Raw genomic sequence first — 27,997 nt, 5'->3', positions numbered from 1 at the left:
CGTGCAGTGGCTGCTTGTGCTTTGTCTTCAATTGTGTGTTGAACATGATCGAAGAATGCTGCCACGTCAGAGCGGCCAAAGCGTCAAACAGCTTCCCCGTACTTTTTGACAGGACGGCCAGAGCTTTGTTGCTCAAGTCGGCGGCGGTGTGTACGTACAGTAGAATTGATTCCCATAAGATAAGTGAACGTAAACAAAGATTATGACCGATTCTTCCGCCCCATTGTCACCAAAGTAAATACTGGACCCACTTTCCACAAGCCATGTATACTATATCTACCTAATATTCAATAAAATGATTTTTTTATACGAAAAAAAGGAGAAAATTAACTTTGTTCGAGACCGGTTTCTGTCTTAACAACAAACTCCCGCGAGATCTGGCAAGGGCTAGGCTAAAGTAAACTAAAGTAACGTTCTCGAACTCCACAGATAACTTATTATCCTAATGCTAAATATGGGTATTAGCTGTGCAAATATCTAGTGTTAGCTACGACGTTCACTACACTTACAAACGAGGCCGCGACTATTTAGGAGACAGGACGTATTTACCGTTTCATACCATGGACTATCTAGCCCTTATATCTATCTATGTATCTAGAGAGTGGACGAAGGTGAAATGCACCAGTCCGTTCCTTTTCGTGTCCGGGGGGAAACAGCAGATGATGATGATGATGATGATGATGATGGGATCAATTCCGCTTATTTAGCTAAGGAAGCAGGTATCTTTTAATGTCACCTAAAAGCCTTTTTGTCGATGGTTATACATATATTTACTGTCTATTTTCCTTTGTTTAATATTTTCGTGAAAACTGTTTTAATTTAACTGTCAGCATTTTGACGCTAGTCTTAGACTTGAAAATTCGTGTGATGATGAGTAGGATGTGTTTTTAGCCTACAAGCTAACCTAGCTAGTGTGTCAAACACAGCAGATATTTTGTCATTTCTATGTGATTCATTTGTTTGCAACCTCGGTGTCATTCCGAGTTCTGTTTCGGTAGTTATATGAGTACTTTTTTCTTTGTCCATTGGATGAGTGATTATTGTCCTGTACCCCCGTTATAGCCCAACATGGCTCACAGTGCCAGGACAGATTGCCCGGAGCTCCCGGACTTCTTTCTTCTCAAGAGGCTGGCCAGGGATCAACTCATCTACCTGCTGGAACAGGTGGGAACAAGTGAAAAAAATACATGTCTATTATCAGTGCTGTTCGGCTGGCTGTCATCTGGCTCCTACTGCAGACATACCACCCCGTATATGAATGGCATGCAAACAATGCATAGGTCAAGGTTTTTAGTATTGTACAATCATTTAATGCACAATTGTCAAAACAGAAAAATAAGGGATACTTTTACACAGGATTAAATTGCAGGGACTATTTAGGCAATTACAAAGCAGCTGTTGCAAAGCAGATGTTGCACTGCTGACCACACCCCATCTTTGATGTCACAGCAGGTTTCAATATTTCTATATTTTATATTCTATATTTTCTTATCGTCAACTAAGAAGTATTGTCTGTGTAACCGAAGCCTGGTGTTTCTCTGTGCCACACTGTTGCAATGGGTGAAATGTTTCTTTATTACCATGAACAAACACACTATTTTGACTCAATCCCACACGCACACCGACCTGCTGCCACAAATACTCGCTAGAGCACCAAACGTGGATTAATCCGCCGCTGAAAATAATCCCCAACAAATGCACTATTTCCTAATTCCTCCCGTTGGATGAAAACTACAGCGACCAGCTGTTTTAGAACATTTTTTTGCCTTGTTTTAAAATTCAATTCAATTTCATTTCTAGTATCAAATCATAACAAGAGTTAACTCAAGACACTTTACAGAAACTTTTAGGCAGAAACCTCGAGTGGTGAGGCAAAACTTCCGTTTAGGCACAAAACTCGGACAGGCCCAGGCTCTTTGTGTATTCAGACATAGAGAAATATGATTCATAATAATTATAGCAGTTGGAATGATGAACAGTGGCAGTTATAGTAACAGTAAAGATAGAAGAACTATGACTAGAAATAAAGTTGTAACAGTTCAGGGCATCGCGGAGCGATGCGCAGAGGGGTGTTGCAGAGCATAGTATGGTGTAGCTGGGCGTTCTGGGGCATAGCAGGGCGTAGCGGGGTGTTGCAGAGCGTAATAGGGCGTTGCATGGGGTTGCGGGGTGTAGCTGGGCGTTGCAAAGTGTAGTAGGGGATCGAGCAAGCTGCAGCCATGATTTAAGTGCCACCCCAATCCAAGGAAAACTGCCAGGCGAAAAAACATAAGGACTCCAGGGAATAAGCTGCCAAGCAAGTATTGAGAGACGGACTGAGGCATAATAGGTTTTAGTCTTTTCATGGGATTATTGACAATATAAAATTCTAACACGGACAAAGTAACAACAGTGTTGCGAATATTGAACAATTCCTACACATGATTTGTGTGTGTGTTATTGTGCAAGCTCTTCTTTATCCGTAGGTGCTGTGCAGTGTATAAAGTACATGTTTTTACTCTGCAACATTGCCAAGTACTTAATTTTAGTTTAGTTTATTTGTTTATTTGAGCAGTTATCATTCTGCTCAAAGGGAGAGGGCAGAAGCAAAAGAGCTTATAAGCGCCCCCCCCCCTATTTTAATAGACCTGTTTGTGTTCTGGACAGTTTATAAACATATTTCCGGTTTGTCTTCACTCTTCCATCTTCCTCACTTTGTCACACAGCTGCCGGGGAAGAAGGACCTCTTCATCGAGGCAGACTTGATGAGCCCGCTGGATCGTATTGCCAATGTGTCAACGCTAAAGGTGAAGCTCATCAGATCTAACTCTTCTGACTCTTGTGATTGAGAATCTGCAGTTCCGATAATATTTTCTTTTTTTTTTTTTTTAACAGCAACATGAGGTCGACAAACTCTACAAAGTGGAATACAAACCTATTGTCAGCACCTCAGATCAGTGAGCCCTGCACCCTTCATACTCCTAACATCATTTAACACAGACACACATACACACACACACACACACACACACCTGATGTGACTGCCTGACAATGTGACACCACTCTCTTACAGGCTCTGTTTTCTGATCCGGCCTAGAATACCAACTGTCAAATGGATATGTGGTAAGTAGAGTTGGATGTTTGCTTTTTTTAATGAAGGAAAGGATTGTTTAACAGTATCAATAGTAATCTTTTTATACATATTTTAATGAAATTGAATGAAACTAAAACAATAAAACTTAATAAAACTAAAAACAATAAAACAGCAGCAGTGAGCATATAAGGTTTAAAAAAAGGCCTGTTTTGGTACCTAAACTCCGGTATCATATTGACACTTAATTTCATTTTTACTGTTTATTGATCCCCAGTGGGGAAATTACAATTTACACTCTGTTAAAAATCACTACACACAGGCCTGAAATACAAACAGACGTGCTCAGGACCTATTCATGCACAAAATGCAGAGATGTCAGAGTGAGTGGGCTGCCAGTGCTGGACCAGCGCCCTGAGCGGTTGGGAGGTACGGTGCCTTGCTCAAGAGCACGTGGCAGTGCCCAGGAGGTGAACTGGCATCTCTCCAGCTACCAATCCACACTCTGTACTTTGGTCCGGACTGGGACTTGAACCAGCGACCCTCCGGTTCTCAACCCAAGTCCCTACGGACTGAGCTACTGCCACCCCAACCAATGAATGATGTCATGCCATATTCCTTTTTGTTCCAGATGTGGCCAATGCAGACAAGGCAGCAGGAAGATTTAGACGATACAAGATCATCTTTACCCCTCAGAAGGTATTTCCCGCTCTGCTGTTGTGCACACACTCTGCTTTGATTTGTTCTGGATCAAGTTGTTGATATTGACCTGCTGACCGCCCCGTGTCGTCCAGTTTTATGCGTGTGACGCGGTGCTGGAGGAGCAGGGGATCATTGGCGGTGAGCATCCTTCTTTCTTCCCTTTTTGTTTAAGTAGCAGTGATCAGTGTTGGTGAGAGAAGGTGTTGCACCAAGGTGTTGCACCTTTTTGTCCGATGGGCGTCCTTTAGCTCACTCAGTATGTATGTATGTATGTGTGCGCCCCATGTGGGCTGAGTCCGTGGGCGCCGGCGCGGGTTTGAATCCGATCCGTGGCGCTTTGCTGCAGGTCGTACCCTCCCCTCTGTCTCTCTCCCCTTTCCTGTCTTCATGCTGTCCTGCTGATTAAAGGCCATAAAAGGCCCCAACAAAAATCTTTATCTTTAATCTTTTGTCCTCCCACAGATGTGACCACTGATGAGTGGTCTTTTTATCTTCTTCCTCTTGACGATGACATCATCAGCCTGGAGCTGCCCGAGTTCTTTCGAGACAACTTCCTGGTAAATGATGACCACGGAAATGACTAGGCGATTCATTATATGGTTAAATACAAATACTTGATCAGTAGTTTAGGTAATAGTTTTAAAGGTGCAATATGTAATATTGTATGTAATACTGGCAGCTAGCAATTAAAATAGTTACTGCACTACCAATTCAAAATACTGGAGAGAGTCGTCTCCCCCGCTCCCTCCTGCCCAGACTCGAAGTTCACGGAGGTTGCCAGGCTGAGACCGCGGCATCTACAACAATGTTGCTAGACGCTTGTTGTCTCACATAGCCAGACATTACTCCACAGCACAGCGGAGTAGCTAACGGTAGATGCTAGTCTCACATAGCCAGACATTACTCCACAGCACAGCGGAGTAGCTAACGGTAGATGCTAGTCTCACATAGCCAGACATTACTCCACAGCACAGCGGAGTAGCTAACGGTAGATGCTAGTCTCACATAGCCAGACATTACTCCACAGCACAGCGGAGTAGCTAACGGTAGATGCTAGTCTCACATAGCCAGACATTACTCCACAGCACAGCGGAGTAGCTAACGGTAGATGCTAGTCTCACATAGCCAGACATTACTCCACAGCACAGCGGAGTAGCTAACGGTAGATGCTGGCTATATTGACAGTCCTAAAAGCCCGTGCTCACGCGGAGCTCTGTAACCAACTGACAGACACACTTTTCCGGCTTAAAATTACAGTATGAAATGCTAAAAACACAACAACCTCACTGTCCTCTCCACACGCCAGTCAGGCACACTTCCTCGGCTTAGAATTACAATACGAAACGCTAAAAATACCACTACCTTGCCGACGGAACACACTTCATGGGCTTAGAATTACGGCAACATCGCTAAACACACTGCAAACTCACAGTCCTCTCTTTCCGATTTACAGCCCCCCTCTCGTGGCTTAAAATAACTCACCGTTGTCGGCTCCAGCCGCTGAAGAGGCTACACGCTGTAAACAGCCATGGGCTGCTTGCCTGGTCCTCCCGGTAACGTTAACAGTTAGCAGGGTTAGCATGGCGGCGTTAGCCAGGACCAGTCGGGATCACTTTACTGGCTATGTCTCAATTGTTTTTGCGAGTAACCAACTCGGGTACTCTAGCTATATAATTCAATGTGAGAACACAAATGTTGAAATGACATAAAATGCCCATCCCTAGTAGCTGTGATAAATTAGCCTGAAGCTAATGCTTACCGGTTCAGGAGAAAATAAGCCAACTCTGCGTCCTTTTGGGATCTAAGCTGTCTCCATCTTTCAAATACATCTCCAATATTTACCAGGGGGTTGTTACGTCTCTGGTCACGCAACTGTTAGAGACATGCTGTTTTCTTTTTTTTATGTCATGTAGAATATATCTCCGTTGATCCTGTTTGTTTGTTTGCTGCTTTCATGGCTGTACTACCGTTACAGCTGTAGCGCGCTGGGTTTACGTTTTTACAGGTATATCTGGCAACCCGGCCTCGCTGTCAAACTGAGCGGGTATAAATTAGCAGCAGGTTTGATATTCCAGGATATTCGTTTTCAACCAGGTCCCCATTCAGTTTCTTCAATAACATGCCACTACATTATGAGTGTAGTATGTTGAGGACAGTCTAGGACACTGTATCAAAAAAAATCACAATGGTATTTGTTGTCGCTACCGATTTACGAGTGAAAACAGCACTTCAATCTACGTTCCAGCTGTTGGCTTAGTTAGGGACCGTCTACAAATTACATTACTCAGGCTGGTGACAGACTACTGGGATTCTTTCAGGAAAGAAATCACCAAAAATCTATAAAAAGACATTTTCTCATTCTGATTGCTGTAGTAGCTGCCAATGGCAGGCTACTACTTACTACAGGTCATATTTTTGTCATATGTCACATTATAGTGAAACAGTATGCAATTAAAGGAACACGCCGACTTATTGGGAATTTAGCTTATTCACCGTAACCCCCAGAGTTAGACAAGTCGATACATACCCTTCTCATCTCCGTGCGTGCTGTAACGCTGTCTGACGGCTCCAGCGGCATCAGCCCAGCCCAGAACATGCAGGTGAATGGTTCCAGTAATCCTACTGCTCCGAATAAGTGACAAAATAACGCCAACATGTTCCTATTTACATGTTGTGATTTGTAGAGTGACAGCGTGTACAAAAAACAACGTAACATGAGACACAGCCATCTTCTAACTGTAAACAAACCGGGAACTATATCCTCAGGCGGAAGAATATAGTACTTGGGCGGAGTGATATGCTCGCAGCAAGCCTGTCTGAGAATATAGTTCCCGGTTTGTTTACTGTTAGAAGATGGCTGTGTCTCATGTTACGTGGTTTTTTTGTACACGCTGTGACTATACAAATCACAACATGTAAATAGGAACATGTTGGCGTTATTTTGTCACTTTTGTCACAATTCGGAGCAGTAGGCTAGTTGGACCCAGTTACCTGCAGGATCTTTGCTGGGCTAAGCTAATGCTGGAACCGTCAGACAGCGTTACAGCACGCACGGAGATGAGTAGGGTATGTATCGACTTGTCTAACTCTGGGGGTTACGGTGAATAAGCTAAATTCCCAATAAGTCGGCGTGTTCCTTTAAAAGATTAAAAGGATCACCAAAAATCAACCAAAAGTTATTTTCTCATTCTGATTGCTGTAGTAGCTGCCAATGGAAAGCCTTTACTTACTACAGGTCATATTTTTGTCATATGTCACATTATAGTGAAACAGGATGGAATTAAAAGTTTAAAATATTCACCAAAACTCAACAAAAATACATTTTCTCATTCTGATTGCTGTAGTAGCTGCCAATAGTGGGCTGCTAGTTACTACACGTCATATTTTTGTCATATGTCACATTATAGTGAAACAGGATGGAATTAAAAGTTTAAAATATTCACCAAAAATCAACAAAAAGACATTTTCTCATTCTGATTGCTGTAGTAGCTGCTAATGGTAAGCCTTTACTTACTAGGGGCGGCTGTGGCTCAATGGTAGAGCGGTTGCCTTGGCCCTGCAGTCCCATGTCACAACCCCGAGTTGCCCCCGATGCTGCGCATCGGAGTGTAAATGTGTGTGAATGAGTATCTGATGAGCAGGTGGCACCTTGTACCGCAGCCTCGGTCACAGTGTATGAATGTGTGTGAATGGTGAATGGTTCCTGTACTATGTAAAAGCACTTTGAGTAGTCGTTGAGACTAGAAAAGCGCTATATAAGAACAGTCCATTTACTACAGGTCATCTTTTTCTCATGTTTCACATGATAGTGAAACGGTATGCAATTAAAAGTTTAAAATATTCAGCAAAAATATTTTTGAGAGAGAGAAAATTGAGTCCTGATATATAAGTTGTTGTTTCAGGAAACCATGGCCTGTAGTATTAGCAGTAGCAGTGAGAGTTTGGTAAGGACTACGGCAATCTGAATGAGAAAAAATTATTTCATTGAATTTTGGTGAATAAAGAAAATTGAGTCCTGCTTCCATATAACTTGTTGTTTTAGGAAACCATGGTCTATATTAAGTAGCAGGAAGTGACTGGGAAATATTAGGGCAATCAGAATGAGAAAAACTAATTAGGGCCCGAGCACCGACTGCGGCGAAGGCCCTTTTAAAACGGAGGGAATAATTATTTTTCCTTTGTCCGGCTAATTAATCGCCTTTTTGAGGGACTTAACATACTCAAAAACTCCCCTAAATTGGCAGTCACATCAATTCTGGTGAAAATGTACGTATTCAAAGGGTTTCGGGAATAGGCGCACAAAAACGCCTCGCTAGCGCCCCCTACAAAATAAAAGAAAATTGAGCCCCTGCAGTGCGTTTGACTTATAGTCACAAAACTTGGTACACATACTGTATGTAGCATGTCAAGACTTACAACAAACATTATTGGAGCCATACCCTACCATTTAATTGGTAATTGGAGCCCATACTACAGCAATCAGAATGAGAAAATGTCTTTTTGTTGATTTTTGGTGAATATTTTAAACTTTTAATTCCATCCTGTTTCACTATAATGTGACATATGACAAAAATATGACCTGTAGTAACTAGCAGCCAACTATTGGTAACAACTACAGCAATCACAATGAGAAAATGTATTTTTGTTGAGTTTCGGTAAATATTTTAAACTTTTAATTCCATCCCGTTTCACTATAATGTGACATATGAACTGTAGTAACTAGCAATCCACCATTGGCAACTACTACAGCAATCAGAATGAGAAAATGTCTTTTGGTTGATTTTTGGTGAATATTTTAATCTTTTAATTGCATACTGTCCTCAAGATACTACACTAGTAAAGTAGTGGAATTTTATTGAAGACACTGAATGGGGGTAGGTCGAAAACGAATATCCTCCGAATATCAAACCTGCTGCTAACATACCCGCTGTCAAACTGGGCCGTTGATAACAACACAGATCAAAACATAAACATAAATTCCGTCACAGAATGTAAATTTCAAAAAGAAAAAATACTGACATTAGCATTGTTGTCAGAGAAGATAGTATTTCAGTTTAACATGTTTCCTTAATATCTGATGAGGCATTGGTGTCATTTTTGGATTTATTACAGTACAAATATTACATATTGGACCTTTTTAAGCATTTCTGTGGTTCCAGATTTTATATTGGGAATATTTGTCTTCTATTATTGTAAACTGAATATCTTTAAGTTTTGGACTGTTGGTAGGACACAAAATAAGCAATTTAAATATGTCAACTTGGGCTCAGGGAAATTGTGATTTAAGGGAAAATAATGGCAGATTAATTAATATAAAAAATATTCGGTAGTTGCAGCCTAGTCTTAAAAGAGAAATCCGGCGCAAAATGAACTTAGGGGTTAATAACAAAACGACGAACGCCATGCTTGAGCTATGTTACTGGTTAGTGGTTACACAGCGTTTGTGGTTCGGCTGATTGTGACTGTTTTCCCGAGATGGCGCCCACATGTAAACATGAACGGTACTTTCTTTGTAAACTATCTTTTTAATAAACTTTCTGTACACTTACAAAGTTCTCAATGCTTCAGTTTACATGTAGGGACCTTCATTATGCTACCGTGGAAGTGTGTTGCTATTTTGAGCCTTGTTAGTGGTATAGAAATAGCGATAATCGGCTAAGTGTGTCCCGGGCTTAAGATGATTGCAAATTGCAATTGATTAATTAAGTAATTGTTTCAACACTAAGGGCAATTTGAAGTCAGTAAAATGTAATAGTAGCACATACTGTACCACCCGATTACCAACACATGTGCATCAGGTTGTATTCCGTCACACGGGCGGATAGTGGTGGAATGTAACTAAGTACATTTACTCATGTACTGTACTTAAAAGTGCTGTAGGTAGGATTGTGAAGATCCAGGACTTAGCCAAAAAAATTGAACATCAACAACTTCTCAGTCCCTCCCCCCTTTCTGCTAAAGCCCAAAATGGTCTCCTAAGCCCCTCCCCCCCTGGCCCTGATTGGTGCACCTGAACTGGGAGCTGTGGATTTTTGCAAATCACAACACAGGCTGTAAGTGTTGCCAGAGGAGCACTATTTATTTTAAATGACCTGCTTCATATAGTTATAGTGGAACATAGGGTCAGTTTCAGCAAATCTGACAGAAAGTTAGTTTTATAAGGCTTACCTACTGCACCTTTAAGTACAAATGTTGAGGTACTTGTACACATAGATGTAATTTTTTTTTTTTTCAACATTTGTCGCATTTGGAGGTTTTGTCTCTTTTTAAATAAAGCATACGTGTCCCGGGACCTCCCTAGATAGTTGGAGCTCTCAACCCCCCCAGTGTTGAACCCAAAGTTACGGCCTTGCTTGTACAGTTCTTCACCTGAGTCTTTTCTTTACGTGCCACTTTCTACTTCTACTCCGCTACATTTCTGAGAGAAATATTGTACTTTTTACTCCACTACATTCATCTGACAGATTTTTGCAAACAATACACGTTGTATATAAAATACCATGTTTTATCATAAATGAAACTAGCCAACAATATAACAAGTCCAGCTGAAAGGATTAGACCATTAGACACACAACTAACTAACTAACTAACTGGTTGGATCCTTTACACTTTCTAAAATATGAGGATTTTTCTGCATTGAGTACTTTTACTTTTAATACTTTAAGTACATTTTCCTGATGATACTCACATACCTATAGATAGATAGATAGATAGATAGATACTTTATTGATCCCCAAGGGGAAATTCAAGGTCCCAGTAGCTTAAAGACATCACACACACATACACATACATCATAAACAGGATGATAATAATAATAGAAAAGATACTAAATAAAAAGTAAGCTGCTCTATGAGAGTGTGTGTCGTGGTGATAGTGCAAGACATAGTAATATAAAAACTATATCAGTGCAAGGATAAAAAAGACCGCATTAAATATGGGCATTATAAGAGAATAAAGTAGACCGTAGGATAGACACAAATGACGCAGTCAATATTAGAGGTTTGCAGTAATAGGGTTACATCCATTGTTCAAGTATTAAGTTAGTCACTTAAGTAATGTTTTCAATGCAGGACTTTTACTTGTCACAGAGTATTTTTACAGTGTGATATGAGTACTTTTACTTTAGTAAAGGATCTGAATACTTCTTCCACCACTGCAGGCGGGGGACCAGCGCTGGGTGAGGACAGCCGGCAGCGCGCTGCACCTCCTCCACTCCCTCTACGGCCCTTTCTCTAAGGTCTACGGGATTGGACGATGTTCCAAGGTGCAGTATTACCGGAGACTAAAAGCTGTCTTTTCATTGAGTTTAACCCTCGTGTCTCACTGGGGACATTTAGATTAGAGTAGAGTAGATTGACTTTATTGATCCCAAATTGGGAAACATATATATACAACACAGCACACATACAGAATATACACAAAATAATAGATAGATAGATAGATAGATAGATAGATAGATAGATAGATAGATAGATAGATAGATAGATAGATAGATAGAATTCAAGAACAACTATTCAAAAATAAAGATAAAAAAATACAAAGGAAAGAATGTATGGGTTGATGCAAATAGCATACTTTTTTTTTTTAATTTAGGAAGTTTAACCATAGACTGTACAAATAAGAGTTCAACCTCAACTCCTATTATATGTTTATAATAGACTGTGTAGCCAAAATACAGACACTCAAACCCTTAAAGTCAGAAATGCCCCCATTGAAACCCATTAAAACCACAATTATTTATCCCACAGAAATTACAGCATAAAATCATGCATTCTGTTTCAGGCTTTAATCTAGAGCAGTGGTTCCCAAAGTGGAGTTCGGGGACCCCCAGGGGTCCTTGATTGGGTTCCAGGTTGTCCCCAGCAAAATGGGGAATCATTTTTTTCTCACTATTATTCCATCCATAACTTACACAATGACATAATGTATGCTTATGGGTTTCATACACTTTTCTGTAATAAAATATCTAAAAAAAAAAAAAAAAACCCTATCAGATAGAAGACCATGGGACAAAATCTAATCAAATGGGGGTCAATGGTCTAATTTGTGTCAGTTAAGATGGAATTTGGAAACCACTGCTCTAGTGACACGGACATTTTAGTCCCCTGAGGACATCAGAGCAACTTTTTTAAAGTGAGGCACAAGGGTTAACTTTGGGATCCCCTGTGATTTTTTTTTTATTGCTTATTAAGGATCCCCATTAGTCATCACCATAGTGAAGACTATTATTCCTGGGGTCCGACGCAAGACAAACATACAAAAATATTCTAAAGCAAATGCCATATTGTTATATCCGAACAATGAAAACATCCTGAATTTTATAAAACGAGATTTAAAACGAGTTACAAGTTATAAAAACAAATAAACCGTAACAGGGCCGCATTTGAAAAAATGTATTGATTTCTGAGTTCTTAAAGTCAGAATTCTGAGATTAAAGTTCTGACTTTTTTTTTTTTAACGCTTTTAAAAAATAATTTAGACTTTAAAAAAAATCTGTATTCTGAGAAAAAATTCAGAATTCAGACTTTTTTTTTAAAGTAAAATTTAAAATAATAATTTAGACTTTAAAAAAAATCAGTATTCTGAAAAAAAAGTCAGAATTCAGACTTTTTTTTTAATTAAATCGTTATTTTTTTATTTCTTTATTTTTTTTAAATAGTACTCAGGACTCAAATACATTTTTCACATGTGGCCCTAATCCTCTTTCATAAGCATAAAATAAAATATAAAGTAAAAAGTAATGCTACGTTGCTAAGACAACAGAAAGGACTAACAGAATCAAACATCATGTGATGTGTTTAGGCTTCACCTGAGTTAAGGTTTCTGCTGTGAACTGTCCGTCTGTCTGCTCCCAGATGGCGTACGAGTCGTGGAGGGAGCAGGTGGAAGAGGGAGAGCAAAAAGCGCGTCAAGCTGAAATAGGAAAGGTTTTTCTCATTGACAGAGGTGAGAAGAATGTCTCCTTCAGTCTCTCAGTGGATGACATCCTGAGCAGCTGTGCTTTCTGTCCTCCCTAACGTTGTCATTGTCTTTGCAGATGTGGACTTTGTCACTCCTCTGTGCTCGCAAGTTGTCTACGAGGGCCTCGTGGACGACATATTTAAAATCAAATGTGGTGGGTATCAAAGCACGCTGTGGAGAGTCGAATGTCCGTCCACTGAGACTCTGTCCACATTGAGCTCTGTGTGTCTGCGCGTGAAAATCACTCTGACAAAATAAGAGTTATTATGTCAGTTTGTTTTTGTTTTTGTTGTTGCTTTTTGTCAGACGGAGATTTTAAAGCTACAGTGCGTAGTTTCTGTCTCCCCCATGAGGAATGCTAATTAATGACAACAAAACTGTTGGCGCGTCCGCATGATACAAGCCTTCCGTGATCGTGCCCCCCCTCCTCCTCCACGCAGTTGCTAGTAACCAAGGGGGACACGAGGATTAAAAAAATTATCTTCACTCGAGTTTCTGTGACAATCGTCTGAACATAGCCAAACTTAGAAATACACAGAGAGAGTTGTGTGGAGCTGATAGTCTTAGTTAGCTTTGTAGCAACTCATTTGGCAACGTAATGTAACGGATGTTCGTTAATATCAAAAAGTTACACACTAAAGCTTTAAGACACTACCAGGGTTTTCCATGCCATTATAAAGTTTAGGTGCAGCACCTGAGCCGAATGAATGTAACTAAAAGAATTTTCTCAGATCTAATGATTGTAGTCAGACTTCTTTAGCAAGTTTTGTCTTTAAAGGTCCAGTGTGTAACATTTTTAGTTGTTCATTATCAAAATCTGTGTTGCCCGTTCACAAACTTGTCCTTTTTCATGAATATTTACCACCACCATCAATTCCAAGTATTCCTTTTGGCTTGAAATGTTACATTTGCGTTTGCATGAACTGGGGTAGACGCTCCATATTCATGTGTCATCTTGAAACACGTTAGCCGGTAAGGGACATACAGGACATACGTGTTGCTAACGCTGCTAATGGGTATCGTAGCTTCCCGGCCCCCGGCAAGTTTGAAGAAGGAAACATGGAGGACCACACGTATTCATAATCCATATTATCAGGAACAGGAGTCTTCTTCTTCTTCGCCCAGAAAAAGAAAAAGGAGATTGAAAAGAGCAAGAGACCGGCTTTTTAAAGCGTGAAGGCTACTGTAGGTGTAATACGTACTTTGAACTGCGTGGTGCGAGAGAGTTGATTGCGATATATGATCTCAGAAATTCCCACACATTGGACCATAAAGCATTTTGAGTGTTATTTATTTATTATCTGCTCTAGCTTTTCCAACGCTTTAGACACTGATATGGTGATAATAACGGTAATAACAGTGAAAAAGAGACACAAAACTACCACATAGGGACAGAAAGAGACGCCAAATGACCACAGAGACCCAAACACAACCCTTTAGAAAATATGACCAAAAAGAGACAAAACACAACTTCAAAAAAACACAAAATCCCACAAAAAGACACAAAATGTATGGGGAAATTGCATGTTTGTATTATTATTTTAAAAAAGTAACATTTTCTTGAGAAAGGATGCCTAAATCCCCCCGCCAAATACATGCACCTAATGTTTTCACAAAGCTAGGGAAACCGCTGAATATTTTGGACCCTGAGGGGCTTTACTCTGACAATGTAAAGCCTAAATTATTAATTGTGCACTCAATAATAAAACATGGTGTAGAATAAAACCTCCCAGTTGTACAGTGTCACTTTGGTTGCCGATTTGTTTTTTGTGCACGCTTGTGTGTCAGCGTCTCACATTTGCTCATCTGTTCTGCAGCGTGCGTGGAGTTTGGACCTGATGTGACGTCCTCTGACAAAAGTATAAAAGTCATGCTGAACTCTCAGGATAGGGTAAGTCCAGAGAGTTTTTCGTCATCGTGGCTTTAAGGTAAATGTCGCCAGTGTTGTTATGTACTGTACTTCAGTAGAATTTTCACGTAACTGTACTTACCTTCGTTTTTTTTTTTTTTTTATATTTCTGGAAACTTATTTTTACTCCACTACTTTTCCCCTCAGCGTCTTTGTTACTCGTTAATTGCAAGAAATGTTTTTGTGCATCGGGAGTAAAAGATTCTTTCTCACAAATAAATAAAATGATGTTTCTGTTTTTCTCTCGGTTTATCAGACTTGATGTTTAAGAAGGTGTGGAGACCTTGAATATTGTGCTTCACTATAAGGAAGCCACAATACAGTTTATAATCAAAGTTTTTACTTCTAATACTTAAGTACATTTAATATCATATAATTACTTTTGACACTTAAGTTCAGTAAATATAAGATACTTTAAGACTTTTACTCAAGTAATATTCTAAAAGGTGACTTTAACTTCTACCAAAGTCATTTTTGGTAAGATACTTGTACTTTTACTCATGTATTGCTTTCAAGTACTTTATACTTGACTAAATGTCTCTTTGAACTCTGGCACGTCGCGTACTGTAGGTCTTCAATGAAATCCGAAACGAGCATTTCTCCAACGTCTTTGGCTTCCTCAGTCAGAAAGCCAGGAATCTCCAGACTTCATACGATGTGAGTAAATGTGTGTTACCCTCATCAGTCATTGTAACTCAAGCCCCTGACGCACCAACCCGACGGCCAACCTTCGGCAGAAAACCCAGAGTTGGTCCAAAAAGCACCGAAACGACGCAGACTTGGGCGTACGTCCTGTGCGTGCGCGAGACGTAATACGTCTCCATAACAGCAGGCGCCGCTAATCTGTATTGTCGCCCAAAAAATGAAAACCAGCATCTGATTGGACGAACGTGTCACGTGGGTCTGGCTTTTCAACCGGGAATAATGGCGGCTTCGTTCGGAATACGAGCTTGTATTTTACGAAGAAAGTTCACCAAAACGTGATTCTGAAAACATTTTAAACGAGAAATAGGCCGTGCCGTTGCTGAATCTGTCTTCATTTCAGATCGACAAAAGGTCAGTTTAAATTTCGTCAGATTTTGAGAGGCGTTTGTACACTCGTCCCGCTCGTCATTTCCAGGTTAGCGCTCCACCAATCAGATTGGTCGAGTCAACAAGTCACATCAGCCCAAATTAAAGCCGACGGCTCACGGAACACACCAAACTGACTCGAGTCACCGACCTCGCCAGACTGTCCGACGGCCGATAATCGGGTTGGTGTGTCAGGGCCTTAAGCCGACCGACAGCGCTAACACTTCTTTTCCTTTCATGAACTCCACAGAAGCGTCGGGGGATGGACATAAAGCAGATGAAGACGTTTGTGTCGGAGGAACTAAAAGGCTTAAAACAGGAACACCGGCTGCTTAGCTTACGTGAGTGTAGAATACTGCATATCACATCCATTGTCACGTATTTCTTTAACCCTTGTGTCTTCCATTTGACCATGCATTGTCCTCCCGGGTCCAAACTGAAAATCAACACTTTTTTTCCGACACCTTTGGCGCTTTTTTTTCAATGTTTTTGGCGCTTTTTTGGCGTTTAACGCATCTTTTCACTACCATGTATAAACACCTCTAACACCAACTTATTACCAGTTTTTCAATTATTTTTTGCAATTCATGGTCAGTAAACCTCATTTATAGGAAATTATACCTAATTCTCGAGGTAAAAAAAGCAAAAACTATGAATTATTTAGATTACCGTAATATTAAAGGAAAGAGAATCACAGAAAGTTCAGTGTTCGGTCGGGATACTGTTAAGAAACATTTCAGTTTTTTTTTTTTTTTCAAATGCTAAAAAATGTAATAAAACACGCAAATTTCAATGAAAGTAGACATCTGATCTTTTGTTGTACTTGCGAAGCGCGTTGTATGGAATCAACTGTTATTTTTGGGTAGGGATGCACCGAATCCAGATTTTTTGGGGTTCGGCTGAATACCGAATCCACTGGTTAAGATTCTGCTGAATCTGAAACCAAATACCGAATCCTACTCCCATCCTCAGTCCATTAATGAAGTAAACGTCAACAGCAGTGTATTTTTCATTTTTTTTATTTTAACTGTAAAAAAAATAAAGAATAGGCAACATTATGCCAGGTAGACAAGCGGGAAAAACTATTTTGACAATTACCATAGGCCTTTGTTTACCCTATCTCAAGATCCAATCAATATCCAAAATATTAGTCTTTTACATTTATAATCCCATAAAGTAGGCTACTAATGGTCATCTGGTTAAGTTTTTAGCTGAGACTGTCCTTCCTTTGCCGTACCTGAAGTTGCTGCATTTTGGCTGCTGTCTGTAGATTCCTTCAGGCACATCTCGTATTCTTTTGGATACTTCATATGCAAATGTTTTAACAGCGGCCATGTTGTTTAATGTTTAGGGTCCTCGCCACCACCAGACAAATCGGCATTGTAAATTGAACATGTAGCTGGACTTGAATGGCCTTCTTTTGACTGAAAGTACTGCCAAACACTTTTTCTGCTCACGAGTTCCATTTTAACTTTCTCACAGCCTACTGCATTGAACGCTCCACCTACGTAAACACCTTCCCGTAATCAACGGCGCCGTCACTACACCGACCAGCGTAGCGTGCCTAGTGCAGGCGTAGGGTTCGGTTTGGTGGAAAAAAATTCTTAGGTTCGGCAGAAACCGAACGTCGTCAAAAAGCCCAATATTCAGCCGAATCCTGGATTCAGTGCATCCCTATTTTTGGGCAATCAAAATTAGTTGTAGTTCAAAAGAAACCCATACTTTTGGGAAATTTTTAAAACGGGTCAAATTTGACCCAAAGACAACACAAGGGTTTAAGCAATATTTCCCGTTCTCTTTCAGATATCGGTGCCTGTGAATCGATAATGAAAAAGAAAACAAAGCAGGATTTTCAGGAGCTGTTGAAGACAGAACACTGTAAGAATACTCTACCGTCTATACTGTATATTAGATTCCACTTTAAGTTTCGATGTGTCCCTTGGTCTTTGATGTCACTTCTGTCTCTTTTTCTGTTCCAGCTTTACTCGAAGGATTTGAAATCCGTGAAAGCATTTCTTATATAGAGGAGCACATCAACAGACAGGTGCGTTAGCTTCAACACTGTTTGATATAGGAACAGGTCCAAAAATATGCTGGAAACTCATGTATTCTTTTCTTTTTTTTTCAAGGTCTCCATGATCGAAAGTCTGAGGCTGCTCTGTCTTCTGTCTATCACAGAAAACGGTAAGTCGTCTTATTTTTTTTTGTGAATATTATTTCAGAGATTCAGGTTATTCTCATGCTGTAATAACAACTGTGTGCGTGTGTTTACTCACAGGACTTCTGCCAAAAGATTACCGCTCATTAAAAGCACAGTATCTGCAGGTGAGGTTGAACAGCTGCCTGTGGCTCATTGGACTATTCGTGTTTATAGAAGCCAAAAATAGACTGGTATTAGACACAGCCTAACAATTACATTTTTTTTGTCTTGGTAGAAGTAGTAAAATTATGACAGCAGCTCTCCTTATTTGAAGAAATCCCCAAACATCCACATTTCCTGTCGAATATTTTCTTAACTTCATATTTCTTTTTAGTTTTGTACATATGCTGTTTTGTGTTTTATGTTTGTTACTTTCCAATTCTAAAAGTATTCACACTCTGGGCCCTATTTTAACGATACGCCTCGACGCAGAGGTCCAGGGTTTGAATCCGACCCGTGACAATTTCCTGCATGTCTTCCCCCTCTCTCTCCCCTTTCTCACCTAGCTGTCCTGTCAAAATTAAAGGCAGAAAAGCCCAAAAAAATAATCTTTAACGCCGTGGGCGTTGGACGGGAAATTGACAACTGCGTCGGTCTTAAAGTAGCAAAGACTCCTGCGTCGGGCTTTGTGCTGCGCCAGTTGCTAGATAGAGCCCTAAAGGCGGGACAATAAGAGGAAAGAGTTTGATTTGTGCGATGCAAACATTTTTCACATTTTTCTCGCACCCAGTGCATAAAATAAGAGTAAATTTACAGGGATGTTGACGTCTTGTCACTCACATTTGCTTGCAGTTGCTTATTTGCTCTGATTTACATATTTAGAGGTACACACACTATTTGTGTGTATTGCCCTGCACCTGAGCAAATAAGGTAAAAAGTCAATAGGGGCAAGCGCCGTAAATAGTCACTAGAGCATGAAATGTGCAAATCGGCAGATGAAAATAGTCCCCGATAAATGTGCTATTTCCCCCTGTATGAGTAACATCTGTTAAAAACTGTTGTCCAGCTGTTTTAGGAAATTAGAGACCATTTTTCAAAGATGTATGTCTTTATGGATCATGGATTTCCACAGAAAGGGTTGTGAAGTCAGAAACTACTGAACAACGGATGAACACACACACCTCTTGATTTTTTTTAAAGTGGAAAACCTACAATATCTGCAGCTCTATTCTTTAAACATGTGGACCCCAGTTAAGGAGCCACTGGTCTTAAAGTGCTAACATTATGCTTTTTGGCTTTTCCCCTTTCCTTTATTGTGTTATATATCTTTTGTGCACGTTATAGTTTTACAAAGTGAAAAAGTCCAAAGTCTCCCCCAAAGGGCCTTACCATCTCCAACAGAAAACACAGTTCACCAACTGCTCCAAACAGCTCTATTGTAGTCCAGCCTTTACTTCAGAGACAAACATGGTCACTTTGGAACACACGTTATAATGCTAGCTGCTAGCTTGGCACGCCCTCAAACTCTGCTTCTGACTGGCTAGTAGTCCTTACCTAGCTACTGTCAGGGCACGCCCTCATACTCTGCGTCTGACTGGCTAGTAGTCCTTACTTAGCAGGTCGGAGTCAAACCTCTATATTTACCAACTGAGCTATCCGGGCGTCCTCTTTCTCTTTTAATCAGTCTGTTATTGTTGTTGAAAGCTTATGAAGGAGCTTTCTCAGATATATTTTTTTTATATATATCCTAGGCTATTTATTTTAGATAACTTTCATTTACATGTGTTGCAGCTGTATATTTTCAAACTGGTAAAGGAAACCCTGTCTTTACATTTTATTTTAATCACAATCTGTTTTAATAAAAGAGCTTGTGAAAAGTGGCTTTGACTTAAAACTGAACATTTAGCCCACTTTGTAAAAAAATACAGAGCTATATATCGTGTATCGCCATTCAGCGTGATGCGATTTGGGTGCACCTAAATTTTGTGCTGGTGCACCTAAATAAAAAAAGTTAGGCGCACCAGTGCAACCAAGGCAAAAAGTTTGTGTGGAGCCCTGCTCAGGTACTGTCAGGGCACGCCCTCAAACTTCTGACTGGCTAGTATTCCTTACCTAGGTACTGTGCATGTGCGACTTCCAACCAAGATGGAACAGAAGTGAGATGTCTCACTCTGTAGCTAAAACAGAGAGCTCAACACACAGGGTGAAAAGAGGAGCTGCAGCAATGTGCAGTACAACAAAAATCTGGTGTTTTTTGAAAATGAAACCACATAAACCTATTCTGGTGCAACCTCTAAATACAATTATGAACCTGAAAATGAGCATTATATGAGCACTTTAATGTGAAACATGTTCTCTGCGTGATCTCATCAGAGTTATGGAGTGGACCACCTGCTCACATTCGCCAACCTGAGGCAGTTGGGTCTGCTGGTGGAGCAGCAGCCGGGGGAAACGCTGACTGTTATGGAGAGCACGGTCGGCAAACTGGTCAACGACAGAACTGCAGGTGAAACAGACTTCGTTTTTAGTTTTTTAACCTACTCCTAATCACAATCTCTGTTTCTCTCCATATTAGAGCTGGACGATTAGGGGAAATTATCTAATAGCAATTTTCCTGCCAGATGTTGCGATTACAATTCAATTTGCGATTATTATTTTTTTAACTACATATTGCACCTTCTACGATCATGTTAAATAAAGTAATAAACAATAAATCAAAAATCCACTGAAAATAGGACATTTCTGTAAACAACCTGTGATATCTAATATTATTCCAGCATTTATCTCATGAAAAAACAGTCAATCTAATGATAAAAAGAGGAATAAAAAATGTTAAATCAAATGTTACACCAAACATTCAGCTAGATATTGCACATTCGATTCGATCTTCACGATTGGCTAATCGCCTTCTTTCAAATCGCGATATGGATTTGACAACGATTAATCGTTCAGCTCTCCTCCATATGCACCAACCTGACGAATGATTTTCTGAATTTTTTTAATGAATTTTTTTATCTTAAATAGTTAAGATAAACTATAACTATACAGGGGACAAAAACTAAACAGCAACAACAACCCTAAAAAAAGTTAAATAAAATAAAAACAATAATAATATGGTTATGGTCTTAGGTCTAAAACAAGTGTGTAAAGGATAAGGTCAAGGATCAGTATCACCAGGCTATAGGCTACATCATGGCAGTTACTGGATTAAGAAGCCTCTGGAGGCTGCAGGTCAACATAAGAAAAAAAAGGCTGACCGATTTTATCAAATTTTGACACAGCACCTCTCTTCAAGTGTCTAATCTTTTCAAGTTTTAAGAGCAATAGCACTTCTCTTATCCATAAGGAATGTGAGGGAGGATGCTTAGCTTTCCAGTGAATCAAGATTAACCTCCTAGCAATGAGAAAGAGAAATGCAACAAAGTCTGATTTAGACCTGGATAATTTGACCGTGTCAGGGAGGAATCCAAACAAGGCCGCAACAGAGCAAGGCTCTATCTGTGTCTGCAACACATCTGAGACAGAAGAGAATCCAGAACACCAGTATGTACAGTATATAAAGAGGGACATGTCCAAAACATATGGACCAGAGTGCCACGGTGCTGACGAAATCTGTCACAAATTGGATCAATGTTGGGATAAACACGGGGTAGTCTTGATTTTATTAATGTTTAAAGACTGATTTGAAAATGACATCAAACTGTCCTGATACTCCTTTTTATTTTTTTTATTTTCTTTATTTCTCTCCAGGAAAGCTGAGTGACGCCTTCTCTTCTCTTGCAAAGAAGAGCAACTTCAGAGCCCTGAGCAGAAAGCTCAACCTGGTAAATCATCATCATCGTCATCTTTATTTGGCTCATGATGTCACAGAAAATATCATTTAGACCACGCTGGAAATGCTTAATGTTATTAAGTGTTTTATTATCAAGTTCAAACTACTTTATTTATCCCAAAAAGGGCAATTCAGCTTTTAACAGTCTACAGACCCAAAAACAACATGTATACATAAACAACAGACAGGAGAATGTCAGAGACAACACACAAGGGCTGGGCACAGTTCAGTTCAATTCAAGTTAACCCTTGTGTTTCCCTTGGGTCAAATTTGACCAGTTTTCAAAGTTTTTATATCAGAAATATGGGTTTCTTTCAACCAAATTGCCCAAAATGACATGGATGCCTGCATGTCCGTTGTATGGAACCCAACAACATTGTTCGCAGGCAAAATGTATTGATTACTTGTGTTTTATTCAATTTCATAGCATTTGAAAAACATTTTTTTTTTAATGGTTTCAAAACAGCATCCTGACCAAACTTTGACATGTACCAGTCTGTGGTTATCCACTCACCATCCTCTGAGCTTAACTAGTCAAAAAAAAATCATAATTTCTGCTTTTTTTTCAAACTCAAAAAGTAGGTATAATGTCATATACATTAGGATTAATGATCATGAATTAAAAAGCTTTGGGAAAAGTAACAAAAAAAACTTTTTTAAAGCGTCAAATAATTGGAGAAAAGACGTTGGGGAAAAAAGTGCCAAAGAAAAGTTTCACGGTTGGAAAAGTTTCACAAGGGTTAAGAACAATGACAGAATGAATGAATAAGACAAATGGAACACACCTCAGGATCATAAGACAAGATGTGCATTCACGGCTCAATAGTCTGATAGCAGACGGGATGAAGGACTTTGAATAGCGGTTTGTTTTCCTGCGTGGTGCCGTGAAGCGCTGGCCTGAGGGCAGTAATGTGAACTGCGTGGACAGGACATGAATGTGTTGGTCAATCATTTGTTTGGCTTTTTGAATTTTTTTAGGCAAGTCCTTAAGAACAGGTTCTTGGGGTGGCCTCTAGCTCACCCAGTAAGAGCGTGCGCCCAATGTTGGCGGAGTCCTGCAGCGAATCGAATCCGACCTGTTGCCCTTTGCTGCGTGTCGTCCCCCATCTCTCTCCCCCTTTCCAGTCTATCCACTGTCACTGTATATTAAAGGGAAAAGCCCCCAAAAACAGGTTCTTATTAGTTTATATCTACGACGTTCGACTTCCGGGATTACTCCGGTGCCGTTGGATATTCTGCCGGATGTTTCCTTCCTCTTTCTCTGTGTTGGCGTTCTAAACTCCGGTGGATTTCTGAGGACTATGGTTAACTGCTCCTCAGATCTCTGCAGGGTAAATACTATCTGTCCAATCAGAGTTTTCTGTTGCACCACTAAAACAACTTTTAGTTGAGAGATGGGGGGACGACACGCAGCAAAAGGCCGCAGGTCGGACTCAAACCCGGGCCGCTGCAAAGGACTCAGCCTACGTGGGGGCGCACACTCTTACTGGGTGAGCTAGAGGCCGCCCCCATAGGTTCTTATTTACAAGAATGGCAAAGCCACTTATGGAAAGGGAAGGAGGGCTATAAAATAAAATATGTTAGAAAGACATACAGTTTAAATGACATGAAATACAACACAGACAGCAGTAAACACATATACGGCGAGGAACACACAGGTACATGGGCGAGTAAGAAAAAACTGTTTTTGGAGCAGACCTTCACAGTACTGTTCAGGCTGTTTCTATCCTTCACACACAAACACACTTTATGTTGTGTAAAGGTACCAAAGTCAGATGAAGAATATGACCTGCGTGTCCCACGAGACATGGCCTACATCTTCAGCGGCGCCTACGTCCCTCTGAGCTGCAAACTCATCGAGCAGGTGAGTAAAGAAGTAGGATTCATTAATTCCACAGGATGTGACTGGGTCAATGAGAACTTTTTTATGTTATATTAAATGTTATATTAATGTTATTCCCTGGTGGTCATGTGTAGGTGTTGGAGCGAGACGGTTGGACGGGGCTTGAAGAAGTCACCAGGCTGCTAAATGGACATGAATTTGCTGTTACAGGTTAGATCACTGGGAAATAGTAATGTAATGTTGACAATGTTGTTCACATGCGGTTAGATACATTTTTTAAATTTTTTTCTTGATTTGATAGGGACCGTGCATATTTATGAACATTGTTGTATAACAAAACACCATGTAAATATGCCAGAATTAGTCAAAATAACTACTTTTCATCTGCAGTCCCTAGGCAGGTGACATAGGACTAACATAGAGACAGCCAGCAGTCATACAGCACTCATTCACTATAGATTAAAAGGTAATGGTGATATATACATCAGCAAAACAATGAGCAGAAACCTCAAGTGGTGAGGAGAAACTTCCTTTTGGGCGGCATCTGTCACAGAGTAGTTCCAGACCACACTCTATAATTTACAAAGACCCAACAATTCCAGTAATTCCCCCAAGAGCAAACATTTAGTGGCGAGGAAAAACTCCCTTTTAGGGAGAAACCTGGGACAGACCCAGGCTCTTGGTAGGCGGTTGTCTGACGGTGCCGGTTGGGGGTGTGATGAACAGTGGCAATAATAGTCACAATAACGATAATGGAACTATGACTAGAAATAGTAGTTGTAGTAGTTCATGGTGTAGTAGGGTGTAGAGGGGTGTAGCTGGGCGTTGCAGGACGTAGCAGAGCACTGCAGAGTGTAGCAGGGCATAGCAGGGCACTGCAGAGCGTAGCAGGGCATAGCAGGGCACTGCAGAGCATAGCAGGACATAGCAAGGCACTGCAGGGCATAGCAGGGTGTAGCAGGGCATAGCAGGGCGCCTAGCAGGACCACGGCAACAGCTGCAACCATGATTTAGGTGTCACCCTAATCCAGGGAAAACTGCGGGGCGAGAAAACGTAAGGGCTCCGGGGAATAAACCGAAACATCGAGTGGTGAGGAAAACTTCCTTTTAGGGAGAAACCTTGGACAGACCCAGGCTCTTGGTAGGCTGTGTCTGACGGGTTGGGTGTGATGAACAATTGCAATTATAGTCACAATAAAGATAATGGAACTATGACTAGAAATAATAGTTAGCCAGTAGTAGTCCTTTGGCGAGATGTGTTGAGACCAGAGCGACAGGAAACAGCAAGACATTAGGGTCATAGCTTTCATCACTGAAATACAGTTGAAATAAGTGAGCTGTGGTCCCAAAATAAGGTTGGATAGGAGAGAAATCTGACTGCTTGACCTACTGCATGTAGGTAAATGTATCGTCTGATTTGTTGAGGGAACTGATGTCTCAGAGTAACTGTGTTTCTTGTGTATTTACATGGGATGTATACGTATCAACTACTGTAAACAGAATGAGTAGATCCACATGTCCACAGTCGATGAATGCTAAAGGTTTCCTTTCTCACCAGGCAGCACCGGAGCGGACTCAAAAGCAAAGAACGACGCTCAGCGCATCATCCTCGTCATGTTCCTCGGCGGCTGCACCTTTTCGGAGATTTCCGCTCTACGTTTCCTCGGCAGAGAGCGAGGTAAACGCGGCCTGACTGCTCATGGAGACTTCACTAATGTCACAGGGGAATACTTTCTGGGTTTTTAAGTGGGTGTCAATCATCTCGGCTCACCCTCTCGTCTTCATTCTTCCTGTTAGTGTTGCGGTTGTTTAGTTTCCCTTCTTCTGTCCTGACTATTAATCTACCAGACAGAAGCCGGATACCTAATAAATCGTCAGGATTTATTTCAAATTTTGAAGATTTTTTTTAATTAGTTAAATTAGCAATTTAAGAATTTTAATTAGTGCTGTCAAACGATTAATAATATGTAATCGCATTGTCATAGTTAACTCGCAATTAATCGCACATTTTTATCTATTCTAAATGTCCCTTGATTTCTTTTTGGCCCATAATTTTTTCTCATTTTAATGCTCTTATCAACATGGAAAAGTGAATCGGCTCGCTTTGTGCTTTTGCGGCCTGGCTTTGACGAGGGGGCGGTGAATTGGCATCAGCTGTGTGCTCGGCCATCAGCTGTGTGCTCGGCCATCAGCTGTGTGCTCGGCCATCAGCTGTGTGCTCGGCCATCAAGTGGTATTTCAGACTGGACGTGCTGCGATGACAGCTCAGTTCACAACCACAAAACACACAACAACAAAACACACAGATCACTTTGGTCTTGTCAATGGAACCATTTGGCGACTTTTTAAAAAGTAAACTTTCCATTCAGAATCTTATTGGCATCCGTTTCGGCGTCTCACGCTCGCCATCCACTCAAAACGTAACGTTAGCCTACTACTCTTTGGCCGGCTCGCGAACTCAAACAAGTGTGTGCGGCGTGCCTGTTGTTGTGTTTCCGATCTAGCTAGATCCGGTGTGGTGTTTTTTAGTTTTTCTAACGTTACTAGTTGTTGCAACAGCATGTGAAAAAAACTACAAAGTTTGCTAGGCCGAAAAGAACGTTAATCTCGCGATAAAAAAATGTACAGTGTTAAAATGGGTTTGCGTTAACGTTAATAATGCGTTTAACTGACTGCAATGATTTAAATATTATTAGCAGTGTATTTGCTCGGATGATGTGATGCGTGTTGTATTCTTGTACTTCCGTGATAACACCAATTTTAAACTTTGTTTCAGACCCTGATGTTTCTCTTTTTTATGATTAGAACCATAAATAAATCGTTCAGCCACTTCCCTTAACGTTGTCTCATTTAGAGACCAGAGACCCAAACGGGGCTCTGTGTCTGTCAGGAGGTCTGAGATCTACCGTATTGGCAGAGCAATCACGAAGTGAACAGCAGGCTATGGTGCAGGTGGATTTTTATCTGAAATATTGTGACTTTATTATTATAATAGCCTATTATCACTTTATTTTTTCATCAAAATTTCACGACTCCTCCAAATCTCAGACAACACAGGTGGGATGAGTTCTATTTTGAATGTGCACAAAGTTTTGAAAATGGGCAGAAATCTTGCTCAAACACATCTGAAATATTACAGTCCAGGGGTTTATTAATGCATTAAAATGAAGGAATGTATCATTGAGGTGAATCATTTGTCAAATGCACATTTAAGGAGGTTACTTCCACAACAAAAGATGCAAAACAGAAGGGAAGAGTAAATGATGCCTAGGCTACATGTGTGCTGACTCATATAATTAGAAAAGTCAATCTACAGGAGAATAAATAGTTGAAAGCAATACAGAATGCCTGAGAGCCTTACTGCAGTATATTCCATTATGTTTTTATATTTGGATTGTAATCTGTTTCCTTTTACATAAAGATATTTCCAGCATACATTGATTCAGAAAAAGGTAGAAATAGGGGCATAAAAAAACCTGAACCTCCTCAAGTTCTAGAAATGCTCCTGGCATACATATAAACATATTTAAACATCAATATGAAATAAACAAACTGTAAATACAGAATCAAATAACACATACATATAACTAAATAACATTAAGAAAGAGGAAAAAAAAAAAAGATGCTCATGTCTAAGTTATATTAATATACATTACTGCTTTCTTTTTCCCCAGGTTGTAAATTCATTGTGGTAACAACTGCGATAACAAACAGTTCGAGACTCCTTGAGGCCTTGCTAGACAACCTGGTATGAAGCCTGTCACCACTCCCTGATGGACAGACACCGAGACATTCCTGCAGCCACTTGTCATGCGTTCCTTCCAGCACGCTGGCGTTACAGATGGGAAATGTTTCCGCTCTGTGCCTGACGACGAAAGAACTGTAAAGATGTATAAAGTGAATAAATGTTTTTAACACGTTTTGTTGCTCTTTTGCTTCATTTTGGGTTTGGCAGAGGTGGAATGTAACACATTTTCAAGTACTGCACTTAAGTACAAATTTGAGGTACTTGAGAATTTCCATTTTAACTTTATACTTTTAGTCAGAGGCAAATACTTTTTACTCCACTACACTTAAATTACTCTGATAGCTTTTCAGGTGACAGTTTTTTTATCCCCTTTTCAGATGTGTTGATGTTAAAGGTCCCACGGCATGAAAATTTCACTTTTATGAGGTTTTTTAACATTAATATGAGTTCCCCCAGCCTGCCTATGGTCCCCCAGTGGCTAGAAATGGTGATAGGTGTAAACCGAGCCCTGGGTATCCTGCTCTGCCTTTGAGAAAATGAAAGCTCAGATGGGCCGATCTGGAATCTTCTCCTTATGAGGCCATAAGGAGCAAGGTTACCTCCCCTTTCTCTGCTTTGCCCGCCCAGAGAATTTGGCCCACACATGAGAAAGAGAGAGACATCATGGCTTGCAAAAAAGCAAAGTGGCTGGTCAAGGCCACACCCCCACCCTCCATCTTAT

At 40.4% G+C, this 27,997-nt stretch overlaps 1 protein-coding gene across 1 annotated transcript; it reads left to right on the top strand.

Moving 5' to 3' along the window:
* Positions 1 to 18: 18 nt before the first annotated feature.
* Positions 19 to 27,448, top strand: vps33b (VPS33B late endosome and lysosome associated). The gene is made up of 24 exons (XM_028576264.1): positions 19 to 719; positions 1,063 to 1,164; positions 2,706 to 2,786; positions 2,875 to 2,936; positions 3,053 to 3,102; positions 3,702 to 3,769; positions 3,865 to 3,910; positions 4,235 to 4,329; positions 10,932 to 11,036; positions 12,628 to 12,718; positions 12,810 to 12,887; positions 14,551 to 14,624; positions 15,213 to 15,299; positions 15,964 to 16,054; positions 17,517 to 17,591; positions 17,693 to 17,757; positions 17,843 to 17,897; positions 17,992 to 18,038; positions 20,227 to 20,359; positions 21,604 to 21,677; positions 23,448 to 23,549; positions 23,663 to 23,738; positions 25,087 to 25,206; positions 27,203 to 27,448. Exons 2-24 carry the CDS (start codon positions 1,069 to 1,071, stop codon positions 27,280 to 27,282), a joined length of 1,851 nt encoding a protein of 616 aa, XP_028432065.1. The 5' UTR covers positions 19 to 719; positions 1,063 to 1,068; the 3' UTR covers positions 27,283 to 27,448.
* The last annotated feature ends 549 nt before the right edge of the window (positions 27,449 to 27,997 follow it).

The sequence above is a fragment of the Perca flavescens genome, chromosome 1, assembly GCF_004354835.1.
Source record: "Perca flavescens isolate YP-PL-M2 chromosome 1, PFLA_1.0, whole genome shotgun sequence".
NCBI lineage: Eukaryota > Metazoa > Chordata > Actinopteri > Perciformes > Percidae > Perca > Perca flavescens.
This window is presented reverse-complemented; position numbering and strand designations above follow the sequence as displayed.